Source organism: Stegostoma tigrinum, chromosome 34 (genome assembly GCF_030684315.1).
Source record: "Stegostoma tigrinum isolate sSteTig4 chromosome 34, sSteTig4.hap1, whole genome shotgun sequence".
NCBI classification, from domain to species: Eukaryota; Metazoa; Chordata; class Chondrichthyes; order Orectolobiformes; family Stegostomatidae; genus Stegostoma; species Stegostoma tigrinum.
The window spans coordinates 26,353,046-26,378,140 of NC_081387.1; the positions used below are offsets into that span (position 1 = coordinate 26,353,046).

Sequence of the window (25,095 nt, forward strand, 5' to 3'; positions counted from 1 at the left end):
TACGTGGTCAGCGTTAGACTGTCTAATACCAGATTACCTGCTGTGCTGGGATTCGAACACAGGTTACCAGAACATTCTCTGGGGTTCCAGACTACTAATTTAGTGGCCATTCCACCTTGCCATTGCTACCCCTCAATGGTTATCAAGTCTTACCTTTAAAAATATTCGATCCATAGACTTGCAACACTAAGAAAAAAAACTTTTTTTTAAAAATTGCACCCCGCACTGGAGTTTCTCAGTGCAGAGATAAACTGTTTCTAATTCTGCACCTTAACTGAGATGTGAAACAGCAAACTGATTTTAGTCATTTTTATTTCTTAATAGAAGACATTTTTCCAGTAAAAAAATATAAACCATGTACACTTTACAAGGATACAACTGAAGAATTTGAGAACTCGTCTGCAAAGAAACACTGAAAATGAAATTCAGTCAAACCATTTAAAATTCACAGTGCTCTTTGGTATTGAATGTTGGGTATTCATTTTCACTTCCTTAAACAGGCGAACATCAAATACACACCTTCCCAATTACACTTTGACCAGTTTGCTGAAAGTTCAGTTGGTTATGATCCAGAGACTGTGGGTAGACACCTGAGGAGTAAGCTGATGTCATTGATCTTTCTTCAGAGCGGTTCTGACTTGACCTGAAAATGTTAACTCCTCTTTCTCTGCACAAAATGCTGCCAGACCTATGGCTGATGACCCAGTATTTTCTTTTTTGTTTTTATTTCAGATTTCCATCAAACACAATATTTTGCCTTAATCTGGACTATACTAAGAGGGATGAGCACTGCTGATTCCTGTTTTTCATGCATTCTTGTAATTAAACTGAATTATCGGAGATGAACTGGATATTGTTGTTCCTTCCACAAGGCTGACTAGTACACTGCACATTCCTTTTCTTACTCAATCTCCTCTTCTTCGTTTGTGTCTCCATCCTCTTGATCCCCAATCACAGCAGCACTCAAGACCTCCAGTTCGTTGAGAACCTCAGCAAGGGAAGCTGGATAAGAAAGAACTTCCATTTACATAGCCCTTCTCACACCAAGTGCTCAGCATAACCACTGCCATGCTATTCAAAATATGGTCAGTGTTACAAAGTAGAAAAGGCAGCAATGCAACTGTATGCAAGTTCCAAAACAGAATGGAAAGTTTCTGGAGGAGGCCATTTGGCCCACTGTACCTGTACTGGCTCTCTGAAAGGGCATTTTGCCTACAGTCATTATCCTGCCTGCTCCCCACAACCCTACACTTTCTTCCTTTTCAAGTAACAGTAATTCCATTTCAAATGCCACAACTAACCCTACCTTCCCATGCTCTGACAGTACATTCCAGACGCTAACCACTCACTGCATTGAAAAAAAAATGTCATCCTCAAATAGTTCTTGCAGGCTGTTTTAAATCTGTGCCTCTCATTCTCATAATCCTATCATAATTGGGAACAGTTCTCCCTCATCTACTCTGCAAAGTGGGGCAGCTGATGTACACACAGCAAAGAGACCAGTAAATCTGCTTTAGTGATATTGGCTGAGGGATCAGAGACTTAAAGTGCTTACAGTGATTTAATTCTTCCCCATTTTAGTTGGCATTCCAGTAAAATCATTCCTTTCAAGGACAACAAATGGAGGCCTTGCCAATGATGCCCACACCCAATAAAAGATTTAAGAAGCACCTTACCTTTCTTCTGGGCCTGGCTGCTGGTTTGTGAGGTCTGTGAGTCTGGTAAGGGCCTGACTCGCTCCTCTTCATCAGACAGGGCGGCTATGGACTGGAGAGCCACGGTTCGGCTTTTCCTGAGCTGGCTGAGTAACCCTTCCTGCCTGAGTGTGGCCTGTCAAACAAAAGCAAAAGATAACCTCACTGTTCACCTTCCCCAGAAGTAAATCTCTTTCCTCTGGAGCAGAGAAGTGAGGAAGGCTGAGTTTATTTCCTGTGCCTCACTGCTGTCTGGACTAGCAGTCAGTGGAGTGTAACAATAACCTCAGTCGGTCAGGCAGCAACCCTGCAGGATTGGTGGGATGTGGGATTTGATTGCTACTCCCAACTGACTGCACAGTGTGAAATCTGACAGAGTTAAACTAGATCACATCCAATTCCCTGACTGTTCACCTGCTTTCGGTAACTAACTAAAAATGCACCGGAGCGCTGTTGTGCCCCGTGATTCTGTTCAATTCGAAAAAGGTGCAACACCTGGCTATGTCTCTGTTGCCTGCAGAGGACCGGTCCCTGTAAGTGAGTACATGCAGCTTTGAGGCACATTGTGAACCTGGCCGATAACCTGAAGTTTGCGGCTCATGTTACCTCTAACAGGTAAAACAAAGATGTCCAGGCAGTGTGGCTTTTTTCATTGAAATGAAAGCACGGGGTGGGGAGCAATACCTCTTCATGGCAATGCCTTGACCAGCCTGAGGTGACCTGCCAACCAGTCAGCATCGTTTTCTCTGGCACAACACCTGGTTGTTCTCATTAAGGTCTGGCATTCTTGTGACTCCGTCCTGAGGAGTGTAAGATGATGTGTTTTTTCAGCATTAATCATAATAATCCTATTGATTAAATAACAAAGGCCGAGCTATTTTGCAACACACAGTGCTCAGCACCACTTAGAAGGTTCTCACTGCTGGTCTGGGATAAGAAACAGTGATTGAGACAGTAATTACATAAACATCAGGACTAGGGCCTGTGATCTTGCCAAGGATCTCCACCTGTCTTTCCTCTTGCAGATAGTGGTAGGAAATGGTTCTGTCTAGAGGTGTTTTTACGGTGTTTTGGGGACTGAGCTTGATTTCCCAGGATCAACAATGTGGCCCAGGCCGATAGCTCCCTGCAGCGCCATCTATGCATGGGGAATTGACATAAATCTTGAAAATGTAATGAGTCTCTAGCGAGTTTTGAGAAGATTTGTAGCTCAGGTTGTGGTTCTGGATGTGAGTTTGCTTGCTGAGCTGGAAAGTTAGTTTTCAGACGTTTCGTCACCATTCTAGGTAACATCATCAGTGAGCATCCGATGAAGACGCTTCGTCGGAGGCTCACTGATGATGTTACCTAGAATGGTGACAAAACGTCTGAAAACTAACCTTCCAGCTCAGTGAGCAAACTCACATCCATAATGAGTCTCTCCCTATTGCTGTCCACTTCCAGATCTTCCATTTCTCAGAAACAGGCCATTTGATCCACAGCAATGTTTGTGCTCCATGAGCTTCCTCTGACCCTACATCATCTCACCGATCACCACATCCCTCAATCCCCATCCTCTTCACATAGACCATCAAGTTTCTTCTTCACACTAACCCATTAATATTATGTCTGATAGTGAGTTCCACAATCCTCTGACCTAGAATACACCTCCTCGCACCCACCCTCCTGCAAAAATTCCATCCCCTATTCCCACTTCCTTTGCCTCCATCGCATCTGCTCCCAGGATGAGGCATTCCACTCTCACACATCCCAGATGTCCCTGTTCTTCAAGGACCGCAACATCCCCCCTACAGTGGTTGAGAACGCTCTTGACCGTGTCTCCCACATTTTCCACAACACATCCCTCACACCTCGCCCCGCAATAACCGCCCTAAGAGAATCCCCCCATCCTCACATACCACCCCACCAACCTCCGGATACAAAGCATCATCGTCCGACACTTCCACCATCTACAATCTGACCCCACCACCCAAGACATTTTTCCATCCCTACCCTTGTCTGCCTTCCAGAGAGACCACTCTCTCCGTGACTCCCTTGTCCGCTCCTCACGCCCCTCCAACCCCACCACACCCGGCACCTTCCCCTGCAACCGCAGAAAGTGCTACACTTGCCCCCTCACCCCCATCCCAGGCCTCAAGATGACTTTCCATATCAAGCAGATATTCACCTGCACATCTGCCAATGTGGTATACTGTATCCACTGTACACGGTGTGGCTTCCACTACATTGGGGAAACCAAGCGGAGGCTTGGGGACTGCTTTGCAGAACACCTCCGCTCGGTTTGCAATAAACAACTGCACCTCCCAGTCACGAACCATTTTAACTCCCCCCTCCCATTCCTTAGACGACATGTCCATCCTGGGCCTCCTGCAGTGCCACAATGATGCCACCCGAAGGTTGCAGGAACAGCAACTCATATTCTGCTTGGGAACCCTGCAGCCCAATGATATCAATGTGGACTTCACAAGCTTCAAATCTCCCCTTCCACCACCGCATCCCAATACCAGCCCAGTTTGTCCCCTCCCCCCCACTGCATCCCAAAACCAGCCCAGCTCGTCCCCTCCCCCCACTGCATCCCAAAACCAGCCCAGCCTGTCCCCGCCTCCCTAACCTGTTCTTCCTCTCACCTTTCCCCTCCTCCCACCTCAAGCCGCACCTCCATTTCCCATCTACTCACCTCATCCCGCCTCCTTGACCTGTCCGTCCTCCGCGGACTGAACTATCCCCTCCCCAGCTCCCCATCTATCTTCTCCTCTATCCATCTTTGGTCTGCCTCCCCCTCTCTCCCTATTTATTTCAGAACCCTCTCCCCATCCCCCTTTTCTGATGAAGGGTCTAGGCCCGAAATGTCAGCTTTTTGTGCTCCTGAGATGCTGCTTGGCCTGCTGTGTTCATCCAGCTTCACACTTTGTTATCTTGGATTCTCCAGCATCTGCAGTTCCCATTATCTCGGAAAGCCATTTCTCTTGATTTGTTTGATCATGTGGTCTCAGGACCCACTGGCCTTCTTGAGACCCACAAAGTCAACACTGCAAATGTAGGGCACCACTCACCACCAGAAGGTTCCTGTCCCTCTCCAGTTCACGCAACTTGGTATTGAGTTGCTGGATTTCCCTCTGATGCTGCCCCTCATGTAACTTTTCACAAGCCTGCATTCGCTCTTTGTCCCGGGCTGCCTGCCTGTCAGTTTGACGGAGGGCGACGACTATATAAAACCAGGACAACAGACAAAGCAAGTGTCACGCTCAGCAAGGGCCTGAACAAAATGCTTCAGTGGCACAATTTCACAGTTTTTAAACCATTAGCACACAGCATCACCCCTTTTTTACCCAAATGTGGTACACTGCAAGAACCCCTTTGGTCAGTTCATCTGCTACCGCCTCTAAGCTGATGCGTAGTCTATAGGAGGCATGGGATTGCTGATGTCTGTTTGTACGTAGGTGCAGTAGGAAAGAACAGGGAAGAGGGCAGACAGGAATCAGTGTGCAACAGACAGGAGAACAGAGGGCAGCAAATGAGATCACCTCTCACTTTTCTAAATTCCAATGAGGAGTGTCCCAACCTGTTTAGCCTTTGTCCATATCATCCTAGTGTACCTTCTCTTAACAGCAAAGGCGGCCCAGGGAGTAAAGGTTCTTTTGATGCCAGGTTGAGTTCAGACAGTGAGCTCTATAATTGGACTCTCACTGTTTGTACTGACCACCACTGAAGTTTCCCAGTTTTAGACAGGCTAGTTATTAGGAAGATGTCATCATTAAAAATAAAAAGGCTAAATCTGATAAGTTGATTTTGTGATTGTCACTGATTACCCCAGAATTTTACTACAGCGAGTTTAAAATGAGCTCAGAGTGACATTCTGTAACAGCCAAAAGAACTGTGGATGCTGTAAATCAGGAACAAAAACAAAGGGACCCTTGAAGGGTCACCGGATCCGAAACACTAATTCTGTTTTTTCCCTTCACAGGTCCTGCCAGGCCTGCTGAGCTTTTCCAGCAACTTTGTTTTTGTTTCAGACATTCTGTAACTGCAAGGCTGATTATATATTGAATATTTATATCTGCCTGTGACTATCAACATGACAGACTTGCAGTTTTAGTGATTTTCATGTAAATATTCCACAAAGACTTAACAGATGCAAATTGCCATTAAGTCACGACAGAATATCCTGTTTTATTTCCCACTCACCAGGCCCTTGATGTGCTCACTCCCACCCCACTCACCGATTCCTCGACGTGCTCTCTCCTGCATCTTGGCGCGCTCATGCCTACCCCATTCACCGATCATTTGGTTCACATACGCTTACCCCATTCACTGGCCCCTCGGTGGACTTGCTCCTACCCCATTCACTGACCACTGGAACACTCGCTCCTACCCTACACACTTGCCCCTCGGGGCTTTCCCTCCTGCCCCCACCTACCAGCCTTGGTGTGCTCCCTCCGGGCTTCATTGAGACGTTTCTCCATCTCAGACAGTTGCTCGGCCAGCCGCTGCTCTGCTTCCGCCACTTTCTCTGCGAGAGCTGCAAAACCAGCACGAGCACGTGATGACAGAATTAAAGTTCTGAACATACAAGCAACAAGTATCAATGACACCTCAGACAGAAAAACCCCTGGGGAGTTCAGTGGGTGAAGGGGCAGGCTGGTGGCAGAGAAGAGATCCTTACTGGGTAGGGGTTGGGGGTACGGGGAGGTCAGTGCATGTTCTTCACTCTAAGAGTTCAGAAAGTAGCACGATTGGACAGTTGAGTTTCAGAGCACTAACAAAATCACCTAGCCACTACACCAGCTGTAGGTTTACTTACAGTGCCTTATGGATGGGGTATTAAACTGAGCTCCCACCCAGCTGCTTGGCTGATGGTAACACAGCCTGTATCACAGTTCAGAGAACAGCACAGGAGTTCTCCGCAATGCTCTTATCCCTCAACCAACATCATTGTGAGCAGAGCAATACACATTGTCTACAAGGACTTCAGCAAGGTGTTTAACAAGGTTCTGCATCGTAGGCTGGATACCAAGGTTAGATCACATGGGATCTGGGGGAACTAGCCAATTGGATCTAAAATTGGCTTGAAGGTAGGACTCAGAGGGTGGTGATAGAGGTTTGCTTTTCAGACTGAAAGCCTGTGATCAGCGATGTGCCACAAGGATCAGTGCTGGGTCCACTGCTTTTTGTTATTTATGTAAGTGATTTGGATGTGGATAAAGGAGGGATAGGTAGTTCCGTTATACAGCGTTAATGAGAATTGGCTGTAACACAACTGAGGAATAATGGATGCTGTTTGGATAATGCAAACTTTCTGCTGTACAGGTATGGCAATTTTCTATAGCGCTTTCCCTGTAAGGTGATTTTCTGTGGTGATTTTCTATAACACAAGGTCACACAAGAACGCAACTATTGTGTTAGAGGAGAACTACCTGTAGAGCAGGAAGTTTGTTTTATACAACAGCATCCACTATTCAACAATCACATTACAGACAATTCAAGTTAACGAAACACGCATTATAGCAGAGTGACCTGTACAGGCATAAGGATTTTCTATAGTAATCTCCCTATAACACAATTTCCTGTAGCACGAGAACACAACTATCACATTATAGGATTACCTGTACGATTCGTAAATTTGCAAATGACACCAAAACTGGAAGTGTAATAGACAGTGAAGAAGGTTACCTCGGGGTACAATAGGACCTTGATCAGATAGACTCACGATTGGCAGATGGAGTTTAATTTAGATAAATATGAGGTGTTGGATTTCGGTAAGGCAAGCCAGGGCAGGATTTAGACACATAACGGTAAGGTCTTGGGGGGTACTGCTGAACAAAGAGACCTTGGAGTGCAGATTAATTGTTCCTTGAAAATAGAGTCTCAGGGTAGACAGGACTGTGAAGAAGACATTTGGTACACTTGCCCTCACTGGTCAGTGTACTGAGTTGGGACATCATGTTGTGGCTGTACAAGACATTGGTGAGGCAACTTTTGGATCACTCTACAATTCTGGTCATCCTTTCATGGGAAAGAAGTTGTTAAACTTGAGAAAAGATTTACTATGATGTTGCCGAGATGGGAGGGTTTGAGAAGGTGAATAGGCTGGGGTTACTTTCTCTGGAGCGTGGAGGCTGAACGGTGACCTTACAGAAGTTTATAAAATCATGAGGGAAATAAAACCAGTCTGACTGCAAGTTGATAAACAGTCAGATTCAAAACAAGGTCTCACACCTACAATGCATCGTCTGAACTGAGATGAACCTCTGGTATACTGAGGGAACTCATAAAACCTTTAGTTATCTCAGGTCAGTGACTTGAAAGAAATTCAGGAATTTGCATATTGATCCTTTCTAACAGTATAGTGATTTAATAGCCATCCTAGGTTCATTCAACACTGCATCAGTGCTATGACCCTTTGATCTTTTGCTTATACAGAGTGTGGGGGATGGGAGTTCCAGAAGCTGTGGCTCTTAACCCAATTGGGAATATCAGCATTGGGCAGGGTGATTGGTCATTCAGGAGAAACTTGCCTTGTTCATATTTCTGCTGCTGCCGGCCCAGTTCAATCCGCAGGCTCTCTGCGGCTTCTTGACTGTCCGCAAGCTGCTTCTGACTCTCACTCAGTGTCTCGGTCAGTCTCTGCTGGCACTGAGTCTTCTCTGTCAAAGATTCCTCCAACTGGCCCATCACTACCAGGCGATCCTTTAAATCAGTGTCAACTACAGCAAATGGGAAATGTCAATATCAGTAAACTGCCCCAGAGAACAGTCAGATTCTCAACAACGAACAAACTAGTATTCGTATCATAGTGAAACATTGCAAAGCCCTTCATGGGCCTGCTATCAGAGCACATCTGACAGTGAGCATTCCCCAGGAATATACAAGAGCAGGCAATGACCAACTTGGTCAAAGAGGTAGATTTTAAGAAGTGTCTTTAAGGAGTTATGGACAGAAGTGGAGAGTTTATTTGAATTGCTGAAGGCGGAACTATTGAAATTGAGGATGACAGAACTGACGGAGAGCAGATACCTGGCATGGCATGGACAAGATTGCTTTTCCTCAAGAAACAGCTGTTTTCTCATCTCACCTGAAATTGCTGGCGAGTGTCATTCCCCCTGGACTTTGCCCCTGTGAGGTATTGTCCCTGTGGGTGGTTTCAGATCATTCTGGATCTCTACTTTATCTCCTTTCAACCACCATCGATTGTGTGTGTGTGCGCGTGTGCGTATGTGCGTGTGTTTGTTTCAGATTTTTGCTCTTCTTCATGTGAGCAAGCGCTTCCTGGTATCACCGCTGAAGGTCAAGGCCCAGATTTTAATGATCCCTTGTTGTTCTGATCTCTGATCAGAGGACGTAGCTTAATTTACCAACCTTCTGGACTCGGTTAATTATCTCAAACACTTTAATTTGTTATCGTATCACACCCCCCAATCTTCCTCACATGTCGGATGCAAGTGTATCCTTATTTATATTGGCACATGCAGCAATAGCAAACATTGGCACCATTGATTCAAAGTCAGTGGCTGTAAAGTGACAGGGGCATTACGTACAAAAACTGAACTTGCTGGAGAAACTCAGCAGGTCTGGCCACATCTACAGACAGGAAGCACAGTTAATATTTCGAGTCCAGTGACCCTTCTTCAGAACCGTTCTATACCTGAAACATTAGCTCGATTTTTGTTTCAGATCTCCAGCAATTTTAGGGACATAATGTTCATCTCCTTCAAGATGTACCCACATTTTAGCCTGGCCTCAGTAACCTTCTTCTCGATCAGCTGGGAGTTCTTCTTCAGCTCAGCTGCTAACTGGTCCCGTTCCCTGTTCAGCAGCTCCAGTTCCTTCTCCAGATCCCCATGGGAGCACCTGTGGGAACAGACACCACAGGCTTTGGGGCTAGAAGGTTCACAACATCAGCAGCACATCCCGCACAGGCAGTGAAAGGGAACAGATGGACAAGAATCATGGCTTGGGGAAAGAAGGGACTTTCAGAAAGCCTTTGATAAAGTCCCGCATAGGAGATTGGTGAACAAAATTAGGGCACATGGTACTGGGGGCAAAATACTGAGTTGGATTGAAAATTGGCTGGCTGACAGGAAGCAAAAGAGTAGTGATAAACGGGTCCCTTTCAGAATGGCAGTGGGGTACCACAAGGTTCGGTGCTGGGACTGCAGCTGTTTACGATATATATTAAATGATATGGTCGAAGGCATTAAAAGTAATATTAGCAAATTTGCTGATGACACAAAGCTGGGTGGCAGCGTGATATGTGAGGAGGATGTTATGAAAATACAGAGTGACTTGGACAGGCTAGGTGAGTGGACGGATGCATGGCAGATGCAGTTTAATGTGGATAAATGTGAGGTTATCCACTTTGGTGGTAAGAACAAGAAGGCAGATTACTATCTAAATGGAGTCAAGTTAGGTAAAGGGGAAGCACAACGAGATCTGGGTGTTCTTGTACGTCAGTCAATGAAAGCAAGCATGCAGGTACAGCAGGCAGTGAAGAAAGCTAATGGCATGCTGGCCTTCATAACAAGAGGAATTGAGTATAGGAGCAAAGAGGTCCCTCTGCAGCTGTACAGGACCCTGGTGAGACCGCACCTGGAGTATTGTGTGCAGTTTTGGTCTCCCAATTTGAGGAAGGACATTCTATTGAGGGAGTGCAGCGTAGGTTCACGAGGTCAATTCCCAGAATGGCAGGACTATCATACGTTGAAAGATTGGAGCAACTGGGCTTGTATACACTTGAGTTTAGAAGGATGAGAGGGGATCTGATTGAGGCGTGTAAGATTAAGGGATTGGGCACTCTGGAGGCAGGAAGCATGTTTCCACTGATGGGTGAATCCAGAACCAGAGGACACAGTTTAAAAATAAGGGGTAGGCCATTTAGAACAGAGTTGAGGAAAAACTTCTTCACCCAGAGAGTGGTGGATATATGGAATGCTCTGCCCCAGAAGGCAGTGGAGGCCAATTCTCTGGATACTTTCAAGAAAGAGATAGATAGAGCTCTTAAAGATAGTGGAATCAAGGGTTATGGGATAAGGCAGGAACAGGATGCTGATTGTGGATGATCAGCCATGATCATAATGAATGGTGGTGCTGGCTTGAAGGGCTGAATGGCCTACTCCAGCACCTATTGTCTATTGTCTATAAAACAAAGTAGTGCTCGCCTGAAGAGTGTGCACTTTTGTCATAAACACTGACCTGCCAGTGTCTGATCCTCCATCTCCGCTCTTCTCCTGCAGCTGCAGCCGGAAGAGTGCGTCCTTCCGAGCGAGTAACCCTGGGCAACGTGAGACACAAACCATCAGCCTGCACTCACATGCAATGCCAGCTCCCCACCATCAAGAGGTGTACTCCCAGCTCATCTTACTTTACCATTTGTTCTGTTTCGGACTGATGTATCCACCCTAACAAATCTAGGTGTCTGACAGAGGAGACTGTACTTTTCAGCATGAGCTTGTTCAGTAACTCTGAGCAGAAAGTCCTGGGTCAATTTTTGCAGGAAGCGTGGGCAGCAGAAGTCCTCATTGGGTAGAAAGGGGAACAGCAGTCCTTTAGCTCTGCTCCTCTTTCCCATCCAGTGATCTCAATTAGAATGTTCCTCAGTATGGTCGCTGATAAAGTTGCACTCCGTTTGAGAAGGGGCCCAACTATTTGCTGAAAGGCAGAAACTTTGACCTGGATCTCATATCTAATTGATAAAAATCGCTTACCGTGGATGGTATCGATCCGCTTGTTAGCAAAGGTGACCCTCTGACCAAGGCTCACTAAACGGCACAAGGCCTTCCTTTGTTCCGTCTCCTGCTCCAAGAATCTCTGGTAAAAACTGAGGAGTAATAAGAAGGAAGTGTGTTTTAAATTGACTGACAATGCAATAGTTCCTGTAGATCCCCGATTCCATTTCCATCTCTAGTTAATCGGTCTCGATCGGGACAATGATAAATCCTAAACTCAGGGAGTGCACTGGGTAAGAAGCACTTTGATGGCCATCCTCGATAGGGGCAGACACCACAGGGAATTAGTATCAATCAGCTCAGTAATCCAACAACAACTTCTCGTTATGTCTCACCGCTAACATAATAAAACATCGCAAAGTGCATCTTCACAGGGGTGGTCGAAAGTCAAGATTAGGTGCTGAACATAATTGTAAGTCAGTTGTAATAAGCATCTTGAAACAGACAAAGTAGAGAGGCTGAGAGGTTTAAGGAGAGAACAGCAGAGATCTCGAACTAGGCAGCTAAAACCACAACCACAAATAGCAGAATGTTTAAAACCAGAGAAGCACAAGGGGTGAGGATTAGATAATGTCGTGGAGGGCTGTGGAGCGGCAGTGAACGAGCGCTAAGGAGGGGGAAGCCATCGGAAGGTGAAAACAAGGAAGAGAATTTTAAACAAGAATGGTAATTGCTGGAGAAGCACAGCAGCTACGGAGAGAAAAGAGAGCTCGGTGACCCTTTCTACGACCAAGAGAATTTTAAAATTGTGTTGCTTAACCAGGAGTCAGTGTAGGTCAGCGAGCACAGGCATGAGAGGAATCAGGGCTTGGCATGAGTAATGACACGACCGGCAGAGGTTTGGATGGCTTCTTGTTTCCAGAGGGCAGATTTGTAGGTGGCCAGCCTTAACTGTATTGGAATCATCAGGTCTAGGGGAAGGAAAGGACTGGCAGAGGGATTCAGCCACGGATGAGCTGAGACAGACTTGAAGCCAGGTGATGTTACAGAATTGGAAACAGGTAATCTTTGCGATAGCACAGGTACGTGCTGAAATGTTTATCGTGCCAATGTTCCACTGAGGCACAGTGTCAGCCACAGATACAGTGAGCAAGATAGAGCATCCTGCATCCAAGCAGTAACACGTAATCCAGCCAACCCATTTTTGAGGAGGTATTTCAACCCCAATGGGCCCTCCTCTTTCTACCTGCTGACAACCTCTTTGAGGTGACACAGGGTATTCTCAGCTTGCTCTGCGTTCCCCTGAAACCGCACTGCGTCGCTCTGAGCGCTGGCTAATTCCTCTCGGAGAGCCTGTAAAACAAAATAAGATTATAAGTGTGAAAGAGAAGGCGGGAGAGAGAGTGAGAATGAAAAAAGAGGGAGCAGGCCAGAGAAAGAAAGCAGTAATTGTGTTGCTAGTTCACGCTGTATTTCGACAGACACTGGAAACTAAACAAAGTTGGCCCATCCTGAGAGACAAGGACAAAAACAAAATTGCTGGAAAAGCTCAGCTGGTCTGGCAGCATCTGTGAAAGAGAAAACAGAGTTAACGTTTTGGGTCTGGTGACCCTCCGCAAAACTATTTGGAACCGGAACGTGAACTCTGTCTTCTCCTTCACAGATGCTGCCAGACCTGCTGAGCTTTTCCAGCAACTTTGTTTTTGTTCTTGATTTACATCATCTGGAGTTCTTCTGGTTTTTACTCACAAACAATGTATTTTTGTAATGGAGAAGACAAACTGTACGTTTTTAGTGATGTTCACATCTTCAGGGCATCTGGCAATGTTTTACAATCAGATAAGTACCAGCTAAGATGGTGCCATTTTTAGAGCATAAATCACAATAGTCAATTTTCAGCAACAGGAATGTGATAACAATCAGATAATCCATCTTCAAATAGTCTCAGCTGAAGGATAAATGTTGGAGGACAGACCTGAGCACCCCTCTGTCCTTTAAAACATCAACATCAGGCCTTGAATGTCCATCTGAAGGGGCAGACCAAGCATTGATTTGTTGTCTAAAAGGTGGCATTTCCACATGATGCCAGCCTAGATTTTACACTGCACATCTCTGTAGCTTTGAACTGATACTGTCTTTCCCTGAGGTCACTGTAAGGGATAGTTTCAAAGCAGAGTTTCACAGATGAAAGAAACCTTTGAACAAACCTTTTACACATCTCAGTCTCGGGTGATCTTTGCATACTGCACTCCTCTCCCAATGCCCATCAAAACAGAGTCTCAGATGTTTCCTCACCTGGTTTTGTACTCGCTGCATATTCATCTCTGCTGTTCTGTCTTCGAAGCTGTGCAACAGCAACGCTTGTTCCTGCTCCTTCACCCCCAGCTCTTCTTCAAGGTTTGCGATCTGTATTGGTAGATAAGTTTGAGCTGTGCAGATTTACTTAACAAAAGACATCTCCTGCCTAATTAACAACAAAAGGATGACAGAGCAGAAACCCAGCCACGTTACAAATCCTTTCTGACTCGATATGAATCGCTGAATATCTGGAAAAAAAAACGTGGCTTTGTGGTGACTTACTTGGCATTTCCAAGATTAGCAGAGAGTTTATGGATAATTGGCAATAGCTACGGAAATCTGTTCACAGTGGAAAAAGCTGGCAAATGAGATGTTAAATTTAGTAATTTGGAATGAAGAGGGAAGAAGTTGGGTGGAATATTTTGCCCCATGCAGCCACCAGGGAAACAGGTTGAATCATACAGTTCGGGAACCAATGAGATGGAATTCTTTGGGGGGGTGGGGGAGCAGATTTGGGGATGATGGTGGGTGGGTGGGTGACGAGAGTGTGGTTTGGAACTAACCCTGATGTAGGTTTTTGATTTTTCAGAAATTGCGATAGCAATGGCTGAAACAAATTCCTCCAAGCTCAATTCGTAAAACCAACCACCCCAAATAACGATCTTTCTTATTTCATAAGCTTTTGTGGGCAGTACTGAGACATTTTGAGAGTCTAGGTAGAGTAGGAGGCCATTCAAATGCATTCCATCATTCAACTAAATTGGTCTTAGCTGTATCTCAGGTCCATCTCCCCATGATATCCCAAAAACAATGAAGTAATAAAAAGTTTATTCATTCAAGTCTGGAAATTCTCCACTCGTAGTGGTGTACCGATAATGTCACTGGATTAATAACCCAGAGGCCTAGATTAATGCTCTGGGGAAGTGGGACATGTGGTTAAATCCCACACCAGCAGTCTGTGCAATTTAAACTCAATTAATAAAATCTGAAATATTAAGCTAGTCTCAGTAATAAGGACTGTGACAACTTATTAATAATCGCCATGAAAAACCATTTGGGTCAACAACATCCACTGGGATGAGAACTCTGCCATCCCAATGTGGTCTTGCCCACATGTGACTGCAGGTCCACAACAATGTGGTTAACTCTTAGCTAACCTCGGAGGTGGCCAGGCAATTCATTCATTCAAGAGAAACTGGGGATGGGCAACAAATGCCAGTCTTGGCCATCATGCCCACATCCCACGAAAGAATAACAAAGAAAAAAACAACTGATCCTGAGCTTCAACAGCTTCTTGACAGAGAGTTCCTGATTTCTACATCCTCCTGAATGACAAACTGCCTCCTGGAGTCATACTCTAGTCCCAATGGTACAGTTGCGCTCAGGGAATTCATCTCAGGGAGAACATGCAGAGGACTATTACAGCAGATTCTGGCCCTGCTCCAGTCAACGTCTGTGCTTTAATGAACAGGAGAGGTATGAAGTTCTAAATACAGGCTCACTGAAGCACACTTCAATGGCCTTCTTTTCACACAGAGTGAAGATTGGTATTGGAAGCAGAAAGTGCTGAAGAAGCCCGGCAGGTCTGGCAGCATCTGGGCAGAGACAGTTAGATTTAAAGCGTGAACTCTTGTGTTTCTCTCTCCACAGATGTTGTCAGACCTGCTGGGTTTCTCCAGTGCTTTCCGTTTTTAGTTCAGACCTCTAACATTAACTGTATTTCTGCTTTTACCCGAGATCAGCTACTGCCAAAAGCTCCCAAGACAACAAATCAGTGAATAGCTAGTTAGTTTAATATTTATTCCTATGTTGTTGGCTGCGGGATAAACATTAGTGAAGGGTCTAGGCCCGAAACATCAGCTTTTGTGCTCCTAAGACGCTGCTTGGCGTCCCATGTTCATCCAGCTCCACACTTTGTTATCATTAGTCAGGACATCGCTGAGAGATCCCCTGATCTTCTTAAAAAACATTCACTTAGGAGGGCAATTTTTAATGTCTCATCTGAAAGCAGCCACTGCTGGCAATGCAACATGCACGTTCAGCTCTGTCGAACCTTCAGTTCAGAGATGTGAGTGCACCTTGTGAGCACATGCCTGGATACAGGCTGCAGCATAGCCACTGCAAAGTTCCTAGCACATCCGAACACAAAGTGTGACTCCAGAACTTTTTGTTTTAAATACAGAAGGCAGCAGGAGGTCTGGGATAGTAGGGAGTTCACCTAATCCAGTGCATACCTTGACGTGGAGCTGGTTGATATCGTTGGCGTGACTGATTTCCTGTGATTTCAGCTGCACCATGAGAGCAAACACCTTCTCTCTCCACCGAGTGACCAGCGGCGACCTCTTCACACTCTCCCTTTCCGGGACATCCTGCTTAGGCTGGCAACACAAAACGGAAGAAGTTTGCCCTGTCTTCCAAAAGCTCTTCCCAAAGCGGTAAAGTTCCTGAACTCCCTCACCCCAGTATCTAGCTGCAGGTCAGCGGTAGCACATTGCTGTGGGCCTGAGTTCCCAGACTGAATTCATACACACTCTCACCTCCTCCTTAAACCCCATTCAACAATGTTTCAGAAGGATTCATTTCTCCTTTAACCATAGAATCCCTACAGCGTGGAAGCAGGCCATTTGGCCCATCGAGTCCACAGTGACCCTCCAAAAAGCATGTCCCTTCCCTGTATCCCTGCACTTCTCACGGCTAACCCACTTAGCCTGCACATTCCTGGACACAGCGGGTAATTTAGCACGGCCAATCCACCTAGCCTGCACACCTTTGGACTGTGGGAGGAAACCGGAGCATCTGGAGGAAACCTACACTGACATGGAGAGAATGTCTTTGTAGAGTTTGCGCAGTTGCCCAAGGGTAGAATTGAACCGGATCTCACCTGGTTTTGCCTCCAGACCTACAGCAATGTAACTGCTCTCTGAAATGTCTGAGAAAGCCATTCAGCTTAATGTGGGATGGGCAACACATGGCAGTCTTGCCAGTGATGACTGCATCCTTTGATATAGAAGAAGAAAAAAAAAATAGATGAACCCTCGGACTTCTGTATTCAAGTCTGGTCAATGTAGCATACCCTCAAAATGTAACCCTTTGAGCCTCAGCGTTATTATGGCAAACAGGGATGGGTGATACAAGCAAACGATAAACAGTGACAGGCAAACCTGGGCAGTGACTGATGAAATGTGCTCTCTCTACTGTCCTCATGTGACAACTACCTACCCTCATCATGTGCACTGGTAATCAGCAGTGGGAATATTAGGAAGGCAGATTATTACCTGAAAAGTGGCAGTTTAGGAAAAGGGGAGGTGCGATGAGACCTGGGTGTCTTGATGGAACAGTCGCTGAAGGCCGGTGTGCAGGTGCAGCAGGCAGTGAGGAAAGCTAAAGGCATGCTGGCTTTCAAAGCAATAGGATTTGCGTATCAGTTATGTAGGGCCTTGGTGTGGCCACACCTTGAGTATTATGTGTAGTTTTGGTCTCCTAGCCTGAGGAAGGACATTCTTGCTGTTGAAGGAGTCCAGCAAAGGTTCACCAGACTGATTGCCAGGATGGCAGGACTGGATCTATTGAGCTTATATCACTGGAATTTAGAAGAATGAGGGGGCACCTCATAGAAACATATAAAATTCTAACAGCACTAGATAGGTTAGATGCGGGAAAAATGTTCCTGAAGTTGGGAAAGTCCAGTACTAGGGATCGCAGTCTAAGAGTTAGGGGTAATTCATTCAGGACTGAGATGAGGAAGAATTTCTTCACTCAGAGTTGCAAACCTGTGGAATTTTCTCCCACAGCAAGTTATTGGGGCAAGTTTATTAGATATAGTCAATAGGGAGCTGGTTGTGGCCCATGCAGCTAAAGGGATCAACGTGTATGGGGAGAGGGCAGAAGTGGGATACTGAGATTACATGATCAACCGTGATCATATTGAAAAGTGGTTCAGGTTTGAAGGGCTGAACAGCCTACACTGGCACCTAGTTTCTATGTCTATTAGCTGCTTTTTGCATCACAAGCTCCGAGACCAGTTGTATAACTCCAACATTGCACAGGAAAGGGTAACCGTACACAAACCAAAGACTGAACTTGCGTGGTCTCTGTAACTCAGCTAAGTGCTGCCGATAAATATATTTTTAAAATCACTGTCCAATTGGACCTCTGATCCCCACGGTTAGGAAACTGATTGCATATTAGACCTCAGTAGAGTTTGTAGCCCCAGCCTCCTGTCAACAAACTGTACTTTCCTGGTACCTTTCTGCTGCGTTCACTCTCATGAATGGTGAGAATGTCATTCAGGGATCTCAGCCGTATATTCAGGAGTTCTGCTGTGGCTTTCAGTGTCTCTCGCTCCTTCTCCAGATGCTGTCAAACCAAAGGGGTACAAGTTGTTAAAATCCTGTACCATGCAAACTCGAGGATTCCCTCCCTAACAGGACTGTGGGTGTCCCTACTCCACAGGGAGTATAGCAGTTCAAAGTGGCAGCACAGCACCACCCCCTTGACGGCTATCAGGGATGGCAACACATACTGACCTTTCCAGTGATACCCACATCCTGTGACAGAGTCAATGATAAGTTCAACAAGGCTGCTCTCCACCAGCCTATCAAGGGGCATTAGAGGTGCCCATGAACACCAGCCTTGCCAATAATGCACACATTCCCAAAAGAATGGAAAATTGGCAGCTTTGAACCACCTGCTCATGATTCTGTTCCGATGGATTTGACATACCGTCTGTATAGCGTCTGTACTACCAGTGGCCAATTCTGCACGACCTCCGAAGGCTTATTTCTGACCAAAAAATATCTCTGCTTGTTTTAGGCGACTGAAGCCTTGCCCAATTTCTAACACAGCAACAGTCTCACTAACCTGGACCCTGTTATTTAGCTGCTCCTTCTCCTGCCGGGACTCCTCCAGCTGCTTCTCGTCTGGCACCAGCTGTCCAATGTAGGTGCGAAGCTGACTGATCACCGAGTTTTGGGATTCCAATTCATGTTTTGTTTTCCTTCCAGAAAAAAGGGACTGTTATTTAATGGCACCTTTCACGGCTTTAACAAACTCCTGATTGCCTCATCAGTAACACATCATTCATAGTTATAATGATGAACATTGCTGTTACAAAGGCGAAGCCAGTGCAGCAAGGCCTCTAGGTAATGAGGCAAACGACCAGTGAATTTGTTTTCTTGGCGCTGGCCATGGGAGGGATGTTGGTTGGGACACCGAGAAGTACCCAGACCTTCTTCAAATACTGCCTTAGGATCCTTTACATCCACCAAAGCAAGTGCAGCAGGCTCAGGTCTGATCAGAAAAGTGACATCATCAACAGCACAGCGCACCCTCAGGAATAATCTAATGTTGCCAGCCTAGGTTACCTGCTCAAGTCTTGGGTTGCCGAACGTCTGGTGCGGAACTGAGAGGGTTCAGAGAGAGAGCTCAGCTACACGGACACACAGCTTACCGTAAATCGTCCTGCAAGGTGTCCCGCTCCTGAGTGACTGCCTCAAGCCTCTGTCTGAAGTGTACCGCCTCGCTCTGTCCCTTCTCTCGGTTCTGCCTCAACTTCTCCTCCAAATCTGACACCTTATCCTTCAGAGCAGTGTAATTCTTGTCACGGGATTCTGCCGACTGCAAGATCTGCTGGGACAAGATGCAAACAGTTTTATTTACAGTTGAGAAAGGCCTGTATCAACCTGTCCATCAGAAATACCCTAAGGCTTCCTCCCTGCAGCTTCTGAAGTTTTCTTAAACAATTCCTGGTTTTCAAGTGATCCACTCGATCTAGGAATCCATTTCACATCAACGCAAGAAATAAGAACAGGAGCAGGTCAGCCTGCTCCACCATTCAGTGTGATCATAGCTGAGTCTGGGCTTCAACGTCACTTTCCTGAATGTTCCCCATATCCCTTGACACATTCAGACACCATAAAATTAGTTCATTCCAGCTTTACACATATTCAATGGTGGAACATCTACAACCCTCTGTGAAAGAGAATTACAAAGACTCTCAACCTGTCGAGTGCATAAAAACAAATGTACAAAATAGGACCAAAAGTAGACTATTCAGCCCCTAAAGTCTGCTGTGCCATTTGACAAGTCTACGGTTGACTTGTTTGTGTTTTAAGTTCCACATTCCATCCATCTCTGATAACCTCTTATTCTGCTGCAAAACAAAAATCTATCTACCTGCACTATTCCTGATTAATCTGTGTCTCTCCAAGTGCAGATACATTCTATCTACTGAGGTTAGACTGATTGATCTGTAATTTCCGTTTAATCCTTTTCTCCTTTGTTTAATAACAGGACATAGATAAGCTGCAGAGCTGGGCTGAGAGGTGGCAAATGGAGTTTAATGCAGACAAGTGTGAGGTGATGCTCTTTGGTAGGAGTAACCAGAAGGCAAAGTACAGGGCTAATGGTAAGATTCTTAGTAGTGTAGATGAGCAGAGAGATCTCGGTGTCCATGTACACAGATCATTGAAAGTTGCCACCCAGGTTGACAGGGCTGTTAAGAAGGCATACAGTGTTTTAGCTTTTATTAATAGAGGGATCGAGTTCCGGAACCAAGAGGCTATGGTGAAGCTGTACAAAACTCTGGTGCGGCCGCACTTGGAGTATCGTGTACAGTTCTGGTCACCGCATTATAAGAAGGATGTGGAAGCTTTGGAAAGGGTGCAGAGGAGATTTACTAGGATGTGGCCTGGTATGGAGGGAATGTCTTACGAGGAAAGGCTGAGGGACTTGAGGCTGTTTTCATTAGAGAGAAGAAGGTTGAGAGGTGACTTAATTGAAACATATAAAATAATCAGAGGGTTAGATAGGGTGGATAGGGAGAGCCTTTTTCCTAGGATGGTGACAGCGAGCACGAGGAGGCAAAGCTTTAAATTGAGGGGTGAAAAATATAGGACAGATGTCGGAAGTAGTTTCTTGACTCAGAGAGTAGTAAGGGAATGGAACGCTTTGCCTGCAACGGTAGTAGATTCGCCAACTTTAGGTACATTTAAGTCGTCACTGGATAAGCATATCGTCGTACATGGAATAGTGTAGGTTAGATGGGCTTGAGATCGGTATGACAGGTCGGCACAACATCAAGAGCCGAAGGGCCTGTACTGTGCTGTAATGTTCTATGTTCTATGTTCGAGGACATTAGCAGTCCATCAGTCCGCTCGTATCTCACCTGTAGCCAGACAGGATTTTACTGCCAAGGCCCTGATATCTCCTCCCTTACCTTCCTCAACAGCCTGGGATACATTTCATCTGGGTTTGCAAGCTTATCCATGTTTAAGGCTGCTAAACCCTCGGGAATGCAGGTCTCTCTGTTAATTTCTTCTCGTATTTCACAGTGCTCCACACTCTATACCTGTGCTGTTATTTGAAAAAAATCTGAGGGACAATATATATCTGCACTTGGGGAGGCATAGTTTTATCAGGGATTTGTTACTGAAAGGCCTTGTTTGACAAATTTATCAATTTTTTTGAGGAAGTGACCAGGAGCATTAATGAGAGTGATGCATTTGATAGGATTTACACATATCTAAGCAAGGCTGTGGTAATATCTCTCTTGGCAGACTGGTCAAGTAAGTGGGATCAAAGAAAAGGTGCTATTTTGGATCCAAAATTGGTTGAGAGGAAGAAAGCAGAGGGCGAAGGTAAAGGCATGTTCTAAGACCAGAAGTCTGTTTCCAGTAGGGTTCAGCATGGCTCAGTCCTGGGGCCCTTGCTGTTTGTTTTCTATGTTAATGACTTGGACTTGTGTACAAGGGTATCTTCAAGAAATTCGTGGATGATACGAATATTGTTAGGATGGTAAATACTGAGGACGACAGCCATACACCAACCGAAGGATGTCAAAGGACTGGTCAGCTGTGCCGAGCAGTGACAAATTGAATTCAATCTGAAAAAGTGTTAAGTACTGCTCCCTGGGAGGGTGAACGAGATGACAGTGCATTCTAAACGGTAACCCCCTGGAAGTAATGAAGATCAAAAGGACCTTGGTGTACACTTCCACAGATCCCTGAAGTTAGGACAGTAGGAAAAATTAATTAAGGAGAATGCTGGCATTATTAGCTGAGACATAGAATACAAGAGCCAAATGGTTATGATAGAGCTGTATGAAACACAGCAACACCTGGACTACGGTTATAGGAAAGGCGGGAGATTCACTGTGATGCAAAGCAACCTGGGCTGGAGGGGTCTGAAATATTTGGAAAGCTTGGATAGGCTGGGGTTACTCAGATGAGAGAAGACCTGATAGAGGTGCATAAGATTAAGTGGGGCACAGATAGGGTGGGAAAGAAGGCACTTGCTCATTAGTACTGGGACCACAGATTAGAGAGAAGTGGTAGAAGACCAAGAGGGAGTTGAGGAGAATGTTTTCACTCAGAGGGTAGCGGGAGCCTGAAACCCATTGCTTAAAAAGGGTGAAAATCTTCTAACACTTCAGTTGTACTTGAACTTTCACTTCCATTGCAATAATCTCCAGGAATATGAGCTAAAAGCCGGAAAACAGGATTTGTTTAGTCAGATCTTCTTGACGGCATGGGCAGGTTGGGCTGAATGTTCCAAAAACACCTGTCCGTAAAAGGGTGCCCCAGAATTTTAAAAACGGTATTTCTTGGTTCTGGAATCGCCCGTAAAAGGAGAAACATCCTTTCCACGTCTACCTTGTCAAGATCATTCAGAATATTATAAACTTCCATGATGGCACCCTCTCACTCTTACAAGCTTGAGTCAAAACAAATCTATCCTGGTCAGCCTTTCCTCAAAAGGCAACATACTCATTCTAGGCATCAACCTAGTAAACCTCCTCTGAACCACCTCCAATTTGTTTACATCCTTGAGTGAAGTCATTTTTCCTCATCCGAGTCCTAAACAATTGGCACCTAATCCTCACAATATGCCTTCCTTGTTTCAGAGTCCCTAAGCGGTGGAAACCAGCAGTGAGTGCTCTAACTAGGGATCGATCTTTGTAATCAAAGATCTCCCAGGCATCAGCCCTAGCGCATCTTTGACTGGTTTGAGCCTGAATGCCCTTGACCTTGCTATCTAATTAACTTCAGACTACCATAGCAGTTTTATTATCTCTCTCTTCCTCATCATCTTCGATACAGTCACCAACGTTTATGTGAGACTGTTGGTGTAAATGTGATCTCTCCCAATTTAAGGGTTGGAACTGTAAAAGCCAAGTGGCCACCAATTTCATAATGTTAAAAACAGGAAGCCTCATTTACTTAGGAACTGCCTCTCTTAATCTAGATTCCATCACTCCAAGAAGTTTGAATGCCTGTACTTGAGTGAAAGCAGCAGAGTCTTTTAAAACTAAGGAGAATTAATTGAAATAAGTGATGTGCTTGACACATTATAAACTGCAGCTTCGTCAATTCAGCAATGTGGAATGGAAAGCATTTTTGGCGGCAACGGGTGCTTCAGCTAATCACCCAAAAGTGCCAAGGACTCCTTCAGTATTACATTGACAAAGTCAGCCTGGATTACATGCTCAAGACTCTACAGTGGGCCTTGAAACACACACCTCTTGACTTGAGAACTAAGGGCATTCGCCACTGAATCAGGACTAACATGTTACTGCCATTCTGCAAACCCTCAGCCTTTCTCATTAACAAACAACTTCAATACAGAGAGAAAAAAATGTGACAGAGTGGCACCTTGAAATCACCCACTACTCTGCAGGGAATTAAACCACAGAATTCCACCCACCCGGACAATACCTCTGCCACACGTTGATACTGAGCGTCCTGCAGCCTGGCCATCTGTAGCTGGTTGTCCTCACTCTTTGCTGCAGCTTGCTTGGCTAGCTCCTCTTGCAGAGCAGACACTTCGTGGCGATAGCGCTCCCTCAGTTCTTTCAGCTCGCTCCTCAGCTGCTCTGCCTCCTCACTTGAAGCAGCCTGTCCCAGCGCCAGCTGGGTTTCCAGGCGCTGGATTTCCAGCTGGTGCTGGCTCCGTACCCTGTCCGCCTCAGCCTGGCACTGCAGTTGGAATTGACCAGCCTCCCGCCTCTGTTCCCGCAGCTCTGCCCGCAGCTCCCCAACCTGCTCGGTTAGCTGTGCCACCAAGCCCTCCTTCTCTCTGATCACTGTAGCCTGCTGCTCCAGCGTGTTCCTCAGCAGCCGTGCCTCCCCGGTCAAGCGGTGAATTTCCCGGATCTGATCAGAAATTATCTCTGCCTGCTCACCAGCTTCTCTCGGCCATTTGCAGGTCCTCTCCTGATCCAAGGACCTGCACAGATTTGGAACAAGAAAACTCGCACTAACTCAAAGTCAACAGGCTGCACACACTAAGAATTTGAACTAAAGGTGAAAAGGGCTGGGTATGCTCAACAGGTCAGGCAGTGTCTGTAGAGGGAAGAAAGAGACATTTCAGGTTGCAACTAACTCTTCACTGATGTCCCATGCCCTGCTATTAATTTCCTGTTTTGTTTTGTTTTTGGACAAGATACATATTGTGGATTGAAACTGCTCAGTGGTGCTATCACCACAATGTCAGTAAAGGTAGCTTTGACATTTTGCACTCCTGCCAATTCGCAAACGTGAACAGCACCCAGCAGCAACAATCCCTCAAAGCTGCACCTGTGACTGAGAGGCTGTGCACAGTAAGTGGTCCCGTTCAGATGTGGCCATGCGCCTCTGCATTGTAATTTTAAAGTGATTGCACAAATCCACAAACAGGCTGCGCACAGCAAAAAGAAATTAAAGGACACATTGCGCTGCAGTCCATACAGCACAGAAACAGGCCGTTCAGCCCAACTGGTCTATGCTAGTAATTATACTTCACATGAGCATTCTCCCACTTCATTCAACTCACACCTGTTATCAAATCGCTCCATTCCCCCAAGTACTCAGCTAGTGTTCCTTTAAGTGCATCACTGCTGGAGGTTCCAACCATTCCCTGTGGCAGCGTGTGCCCCCTCAGTAGCACTGTTCTGTCTCATCAGAGAAGAACATATGCTGTGGAACTCCATTGTGTGTTAAGCATAACCTGTTGTGGCCCTCGATCAACACTCTCTGACCTGCTGATGGAAGGTCAGGGTCTTCAGAAGGCACAACGTTCACTGGCCTCTCTTTTCTCTGAATACTCTCTTCTCAGCCAGCTGAGCTTCTCATTTCCACTAAAGCGCTTCCAAATGGTCAGCCTCCAGGGGTCATGGATATCCGCAACTGACTCCCAATGACTCTCAACATTTTCTGAATCAAGAGGTTTCTCCTGCAGTCCTTACTGAATTTATTAGCTTATACTGTAGTGAGCCCTAGTTGTGATTTCCTCAAAAGTGGAGGAATGTTCCCAATGTCTCCCTTAATGAACCCCCTCACAATTTTAAGGACTTCAATCAATTCAACTCCCGCCTAGACCCCTGAACCGTTCATCTTTTTTCTGGCAGTTAGAACTTCATTCCTTCACAACTCAGTTTGTGTTTACAGACTGAAAACTTTGAGCTT

At 45.7% G+C, this 25,095-nt stretch overlaps 1 protein-coding gene across 4 annotated transcripts in view; it reads right to left on the reverse strand.

Moving 5' to 3' along the window:
• Window positions 1–309: 309 nt before the first annotated feature.
• The window catches only part of cchcr1 (coiled-coil alpha-helical rod protein 1), a 33,239-nt gene continuing 8,453 nt past the window's right edge, over window positions 310–25,095 (reverse strand). For 2 of the 4 annotated variants that reach the window (XM_059639720.1, XM_059639721.1), the window contains 15 exons: window positions 23,368–23,878; window positions 19,104–19,282; window positions 18,515–18,650; window positions 17,900–18,010; window positions 15,889–16,032; window positions 13,652–13,762; window positions 12,603–12,709; window positions 11,396–11,508; window positions 10,884–10,962; window positions 9,418–9,542; window positions 8,210–8,398; window positions 6,112–6,213; window positions 4,748–4,899; window positions 1,677–1,830; window positions 310–1,002 (listed from right to left, as the gene is read on the reverse strand). In XM_059639720.1, coding sequence (XP_059495703.1) covers window positions 902–1,002; window positions 1,677–1,830; window positions 4,748–4,899; window positions 6,112–6,213; window positions 8,210–8,398; window positions 9,418–9,542; window positions 10,884–10,962; window positions 11,396–11,508; window positions 12,603–12,709; window positions 13,652–13,762; window positions 15,889–16,032; window positions 17,900–18,010; window positions 18,515–18,650; window positions 19,104–19,282; window positions 23,368–23,878 — 2,314 coding nt within the window. In that variant the 3' untranslated portion in view covers window positions 310–901. The remainder of the gene's footprint in view (window positions 1,003–1,676; window positions 1,831–4,747; window positions 4,900–6,111; window positions 6,214–8,209; window positions 8,399–9,417; window positions 9,543–10,883; window positions 10,963–11,395; window positions 11,509–12,602; window positions 12,710–13,651; window positions 13,763–15,888; window positions 16,033–17,899; window positions 18,011–18,514; window positions 18,651–19,103; window positions 19,283–23,367; window positions 23,879–25,095) is intronic. The other 2 variants (XM_059639722.1, XM_059639724.1) reach the window with 2 other exon arrangements.